The 6,000-nt window shown below is 43.9% G+C and overlaps 2 protein-coding genes across 3 annotated transcripts in view; one reads left to right on the top strand and one right to left on the bottom strand.

Moving 5' to 3' along the window:
- Window positions 1-336, bottom strand: part of LOC108760800 (plasminogen activator inhibitor 1 RNA-binding protein) — a 5,699-nt gene extending 5,363 nt beyond the window's left edge. The window contains exon 1 of the mRNA XM_018506979.1: window positions 2-336. Within this exon, the coding sequence (XP_018362481.1) occupies window positions 2-229 (228 nt within the window). The 5' untranslated portion in view covers window positions 230-336. The remainder of the gene's footprint in view (window position 1) is intronic.
- Window positions 337-1,500: 1,164 nt separating this feature from the next.
- On the top strand, window positions 1,501-5,324 carry LOC108760799 (Krueppel homolog 1). 2 transcript variants are annotated; one of them, XM_018506978.1, is made up of 2 exons: window positions 1,501-1,556; window positions 3,629-5,324. In XM_018506978.1, exons 1-2 carry the CDS (start codon window positions 1,523-1,525, stop codon window positions 5,047-5,049), a joined length of 1,455 nt encoding a protein of 484 aa, XP_018362480.1. In that variant the 5' UTR covers window positions 1,501-1,522; the 3' UTR covers window positions 5,050-5,324. The 2 variants fall into 2 exon arrangements, with proteins under 2 accessions (XP_018362480.1, XP_018362479.1); XM_018506977.1 differs by lacking the exon at window positions 1,501-1,556 and adding an exon at window positions 1,864-2,548.
- Window positions 5,325-6,000: the final 676 nt, after the last annotated feature.

Here is a 6,000-nt window from a genome sequence, read left to right as displayed (position 1 = left end):
GCTGCTGCTGCTGTTGTTGCTGCTGCTGCTGTTGCTGCTGCTGCTGTTGTTGCTGCTGCTGATGTTGCTGCTGTTGCTGCTTGGTCTTGTTCTCCTTCTCCGAGATCCTCTCCTTCTTCTTGGCTTCCTTCTCTTGCTCGCGCACTTTTAGCACCTCCAGAGGATCCTCGCTCTCATCGAGCGCCAGCAGGAACTTGTTCGTGACCGTAACTGTGTACTCGTTTTCCATCTTGTCTCGGTATCCTCACGGCGTCGAGGATCTTGCGAAGGTTTCACGGCTACTCTTGAGCCCCTGTGTAACGGAGTCATTCACTATCCAATATGGCCGAGTCGGAGAGCTCGAATCCACCACGAGGTCTACCCCGCTGCGGCACCATGCAGACACAGGCGAGGGAGGAGAAGGGCGAGGGAACACCGACGAGAACTACGGAATTGCTCTGCAACCAGCGCGCCACCTCCCCCACCAGAATTACCGTATTTCTTTACTATTATCGCTCCCAGCCCGGTCCATCGTCTCTGATCGTCTCGATCGACCTGAAAAAATACGACGTGAATTTACGCACGGTTCGAATCGCCGATTGACGACACCGTGGTGTTCGAGAAGACTCTCAATTGTTCATATTTCGTCGTCTCGGCCGGAAAGTCGCGCGATTTCCATGAGACGCGCCGCGGCTACCGGCGAACCGCTGCGTCGCTTCGTCTCGAGGATATCGTATCGACATTTCTCGGCAACGTCGCGTCGAAAATACGAGATAATGCGAGAAACGATTCAGACGATCGCAATAAATTTACAAAATGCAGCGATAAACGCTTTGTTTCGAAACAACGAGGGTGTTGTGTTGCTCTTGTATGGCGGCGCGTGACGTTACGCGACCAATCGACGTTAGCCGATCGATTTTGTCCAATCGACACCGGCCAATCGTCGCTCGCCGGAAATACACGACGCCACGCGCGGATAGGCGGGTCTACGAACTTATCCGGCGACTCCAGTTGTTTCTCGACTCAATCGAAATCTTGAGATCGATTCGAAATCTTGAAACAAGGTGAAAATTACGAAAGTGAGCAAATTTATCAATATTGATCAATGAAAGTATAAATATTTCAGTAAATTCGCTCGTTTTTGTAATTTTTACCTTGTTTCAAGATACAGAATCGACTCTTTTAATTTTTCTTCAACATATCTTTATTCGTATTTTGTGCAATTTTAATTGTGAGATTACGTGCGTTTGTATGTACATTCGTTGACGAAACCAAAACGCGAGGCGTCAGGTGTCCGGAACCAGCGATTGAACCTGATTGAACCTGCACCAACCTGCACCTGCACCTGTGGCAACAATCGACTGTAGAATACGAATCGATTTCCACTCAATTGCACTCAGAGTGCGCCAGTTACTCCAATGGAAAACGCTATCATTATACTATCGTTGTCCAGGTATTAGATAAGAGACGGTAAAGAATGGCACAATGACAATATAACGATATCAGAGATCGTTAAAGAATCGGAGAATAAAAGACGCCTAGGATGGATACTTATTTATCAGCAATCACCATCGCAGGTTCGTTAGAGTTGATTACGTTTCACCGGTTTCACGTGGCTGTGCAAATCTGTGCAAATCTGTGCAAATCCGTCTAGATGCGGTGGCGACTGGCGATGCGCGCGCATAGGATAGGGCGGCCATTTTGAGCGACTCGCTTGGCTGTGGGTGTGTGGGTATTTTGGCGGTTTACCAGTTGCACGCGGCACGCGTACTACGCGCTTATACGCGTTCAGCGGCGGTGGAGGCGGCCTGGCGGCCTGAGGCGGCCTGGCGGCGGTGACACAGAGAGGTCGCGCGCGTATCAAGCCAGTCAGCGGTTAGCGGTAGGTTACCGCGTCCGCCGCGAGCCGCGAGTGCATCGCTGGGCATCGCTGGGCATCGCGTCGCGTGTAACGTGTATCATGGTGTATCAGCGTGTATAGAGCGATTACAAGCGATTGGTTATGGTAACGACAACGATCGTGACAATCGTGACGATAGTGTTCGATTCGATCGTGTGAGAGAAGTAAAGGGTGAAAAGAGCGAGCGAATCGAATAGTCGAAAGAGGTAAAGTGAGCGAGCCGCCAACCGCTGGTTGCGAGAGCGGCGGCGGCGACGGCGACGGCGGCGAGGATGGAACTCCACACGCCGAAGCGGCAGCAGCGGCCGTCAGCGGACTCCTCTGCGGAGTCGCTCGATCACAGTCCTTCGATGTGCGACACGACCTTCTATCCATGGAACTGGGGTGAGGAGGCACGCAATGTGAATCTAAGCCCAGGCAGCTCGTGCTCCTCGCCGGAGTACAGGGAGCAGCATGTCGCGGGGCTAGACGCGGGCGGTGGTAACGCGGCCGGTAGATCAGCCGCCGGCAACGGCTCCGAAAGCCACCGGCGCGGTCGGCCGCGCGCCGACGCACTCACGAATCTCATGAAGCAGGGCAGTACGTCGCCGAGCAGCATCAAGTGTACCTACTGCAACCGGGTGTTCCCGCGCGAGAAGAGTCTGCAGGCGCACCTGCGCACTCATACGGGTAAAGGGATTTTATCCTGCGTCGATCGCCTCGATCATCCGCGGCGGCTTTTATTCAGCTTTTATTCAACCTCGCTCGCGATCCTCAACGGAAAACGAAAGAGAGTGAGAGAGAACGATCGCGCGCGCAAAGGATAGTTCCGCGTGTCGCGTGCGTCTCCCTGCTCGCGCCAGTCCCGCCAATCGGCCATCATGCCGCGCTTTAAATACTTAAATGGCTCGACTTGCGTGCCGGCGCAACGCTGCGACGCTGCGACGTTGCGACGCACCCGGCAGTCTCGGCACCGACGCCTTTCCAACTCCGCGTGTGGCCGTAGTTTGCCAGTTGCGCGCGAAATTTATACCACGCGGTGACACGTGTAACCGGCGATGCCGTCCCGAGTCCCGAGTTGCGTGGGAATTTTAATCGGTCCTGAGAGAGATGGAGAGGGGAGAACCGTGATGTTTGTTCACGCGTACTGTCGGTTTGTTAACGGCACAAAGTGGCGCGTTTTCTTCTTTGTGTATAGATAACACAAAAACATGCGGCGACGCTTCTTCTCACGTGCCAAAAGACGCGTTTTTCAAAAATATTACGAACCTTCCTGACTGCTGTATTCTTTCTTTCATAATAGGACTGATTGAACTTAGAAAACTAATGTTTGGCAGATTTAAATGCCAGATGTGTAGTAAAATTTCTTATACTTGTTTCTATCCTTATAATTTAATTTTAATTTCAATTGACCCTTCATCTTTTTTTAATTGTAATTAGAAAAATGTGAAAAATAAATTGAATCGAGATTAAAATTAATCTACATTGGTAGAAAGCATTATTGTTTTATTGTTATATTAAGGATTGAGCTACACATTAAAATTGTATTGAGATTTTCAAAAGATTAATAATTGGTATTGGTATCATGTAATTTATTTAGAGAGAAAATTAAAATTTAATATTCTTGAAATGTAACGTTTGTATGTACAAGTCAGATTCCATTTTGTCTTAAAGCAAATTACAAAATATTAGAGGGCTATTTTGTATATACATGTATTTCAGAATTTATTTGTATAATAATTTGATAAAATATTCATGTTACGATTACAGGAGAACGTCCATATCCGTGTGATTATCCTGGATGCTCGAAGGCTTTCACCCAATCGGGACAACTAAAGACTCATCAACGATTGCATACAGGAGAAAAGCCATTTTTATGCACCGTACCAGGTTGTGAAACGAGATTTACTCACGCCAATAGACATTGCCCCGATCATCCTTATGCCAATCTCACAAGATCAGATGACTTTGTATTAAAGCCAGTATCTGAAAACATGGAATTGTCATACGATGTAAGTCGATGGTTGGAACGTTACAAGATGTCCAGGGAACGAGAAGACCGTACACCGACTGGGAAGAATGAACGAAAGAAGAAAACATGGAAGAGCACTGCCGAAAATCACAAGAGGATAAAATCCAGAAAAGGCCTTATGATGGATATAGCGGGAGAACAGGAAAATCTCGACCACAACCCTTCAAATCAACGACTGCACTGCGAAGAGAATCAAGATAGTCAAGAAGAAAGCCAGGATGAAGATCCAGCGGAAACATGCTGCGCGATACTACAAACATCCGAGGACGAGGAAGGATCAAACGCCAAGTTAGCAATCACCTCACTGAGAAGACCCTTGGACAGACTGCAACCAAAGAAACGATGGCTACGGTATGCTTGCTTAGACCAACAGCTAGACCTAAACGAGGACGTTAGACCTAACAACGTAACGACCATACGCAAGATGGATGAGAAACAAATTCTAGACAGACCCACAGAATCATCGGAATTTCACTGGTATACGGCATTCTTGGACCATTCTGTCCCCGAGAATAATACAACTGTATCGACTCTGGACAGCAAACTTGAAATTCCGAATACACAATTGGAACCTTCATATGCCACCTCTCAAATGTGTTGCATGATAAATCACGACAACGAACCTACAAAAGTAGAGGAAGAAAATGTATATGAGATTATGCATTCTCTGAATCAGCCACAATGGGATCCGCTAAATAGCTTGTCAAATAATCAGGGTATTTTTGAAACTAGTATTAACGAATCTGCTGTAAAAATTCAAAGTCAAAGTTCTGAATCTGCATGTTCGATTTTCGATTACACAGAGCAGATTGTTCGTATAGAGACAACGAAACAGGATACACTAGCAAACTCTCGTATCAGCGAAAACGAAACTAGACCAACGGTTCTGATGTTGGCTGGTAGTTCTAATAGCAGCAAAGAAATTGTCTCAAAACCGTCCCTCGCAATGGATCCCGTAAAAACGGAGACAAGAATAATTAGTGTTAAGCAGGAGGACAATATAAGCCTAGATAAGTTACCGGTACAGGAAGACAATAAGAAATGGCAGGGTGCTTTAGCATTGATGGAACTGGCTAAGACGCAAGAAGAGGCGCGGGTTTTAGCACATCTTAAACATGTAAGGGATGACTGTTCCACGGCTTCAGAATTGTCATTATAGCCATTTACAGACTGTGATTACAGGTTAATGTAACTTTGTTATTTTTATATACAAGAAAAAAAAACAAATAAAAGCTGTCCACGCATGTAACACAGTCCACTCATGTACACAGTAACATTTATCGGCATACAATTGTAAAAACAGTCTTTTGCTGTGAAACACATCTGTTTTCTTTCTTTTCATTACACTAGTTTAACATTAACTAGTTTAAAATTATTTTTAATCTGACAAGAGATGCTTCTCATAGACTTTTGGATGCTCAAAACAAAATTTGCCGCAAGCCAAATTTCATCAGTATTTCAGCTTTCCAAAATAATTAAATTTAATAAAAGATGTCTTTTACAATATTAAACTTTTTTTGTAAAAAAGATTAGCATTATCTTGGAATTATGATTAGAAGTTATGAATATATATTCATCCTCCTTTAAAATGCTTTTTTTTTTTATTGTAATATCTTATAAGCTTCATATATTGTGAAGAATTTAAATCGGACCAAAAATACACTATGAATTAAAAGATAACGTCAATCTTTTTTATGGAAAAAATGTTATAATATCTTAAACACCATTTTTTGCATATTAAATCTCAATTTTTTTTAAACTTGATATGTTGATAAAGTTTGGCTTGCGACAGCGTTTCTAACCGTTTAAAAAAATCTATAAAAACTTTGATTCAAATTTAAAAGATTATTTTTTATAAACTAGTGCTATTATTACTTTAACTTTTACATTATATTATGTGATGAATTGTGTTTGTCTTAATTCTGATGGTTTTTCTGAATTTTTTAATTTCATGTGTTAATTATACATACATAGAAAACAGGGTAACTGTTTAACTTATAAATCCATTTTCTTCCACACACTGCTCAGAAAAAAGCAAATGTGTCTCATAGAATTAAAGTAAATCTTATTACTTATTTTTATTGCATAATAATCGTTTTTCATACATTAA

The sequence above is a fragment of the Trachymyrmex cornetzi genome, unplaced genomic scaffold (genome assembly GCF_001594075.2).
Source record: "Trachymyrmex cornetzi isolate Tcor2-1 unplaced genomic scaffold, Tcor1.1 scaffold23, whole genome shotgun sequence".
Classification (NCBI taxonomy): Eukaryota; Metazoa; Arthropoda; class Insecta; order Hymenoptera; family Formicidae; genus Trachymyrmex; species Trachymyrmex cornetzi.
The sequence above is the reverse complement of the archived record's forward strand: the minus strand, read 5'-3'. Positions and strand labels throughout refer to the sequence as shown.

What these genes read in the sequence shown, in the direction of transcription:
- LOC108760799 (XM_018506977.1), top strand. Translation starts at nt 2,152, where the DNA reads ATGGAACTCCACACGCCGAAGCGGCAGCAGCGGCCGTCAGCGGACTCC. An exon ending in GCACCTGCGCACTCATACGG is followed by an intron (nt 2,549 to 3,628) that starts GTAAAGGGATTT and finishes TTACGATTACAG; the next exon opens with GAGAACGTCCATATCCGTGT.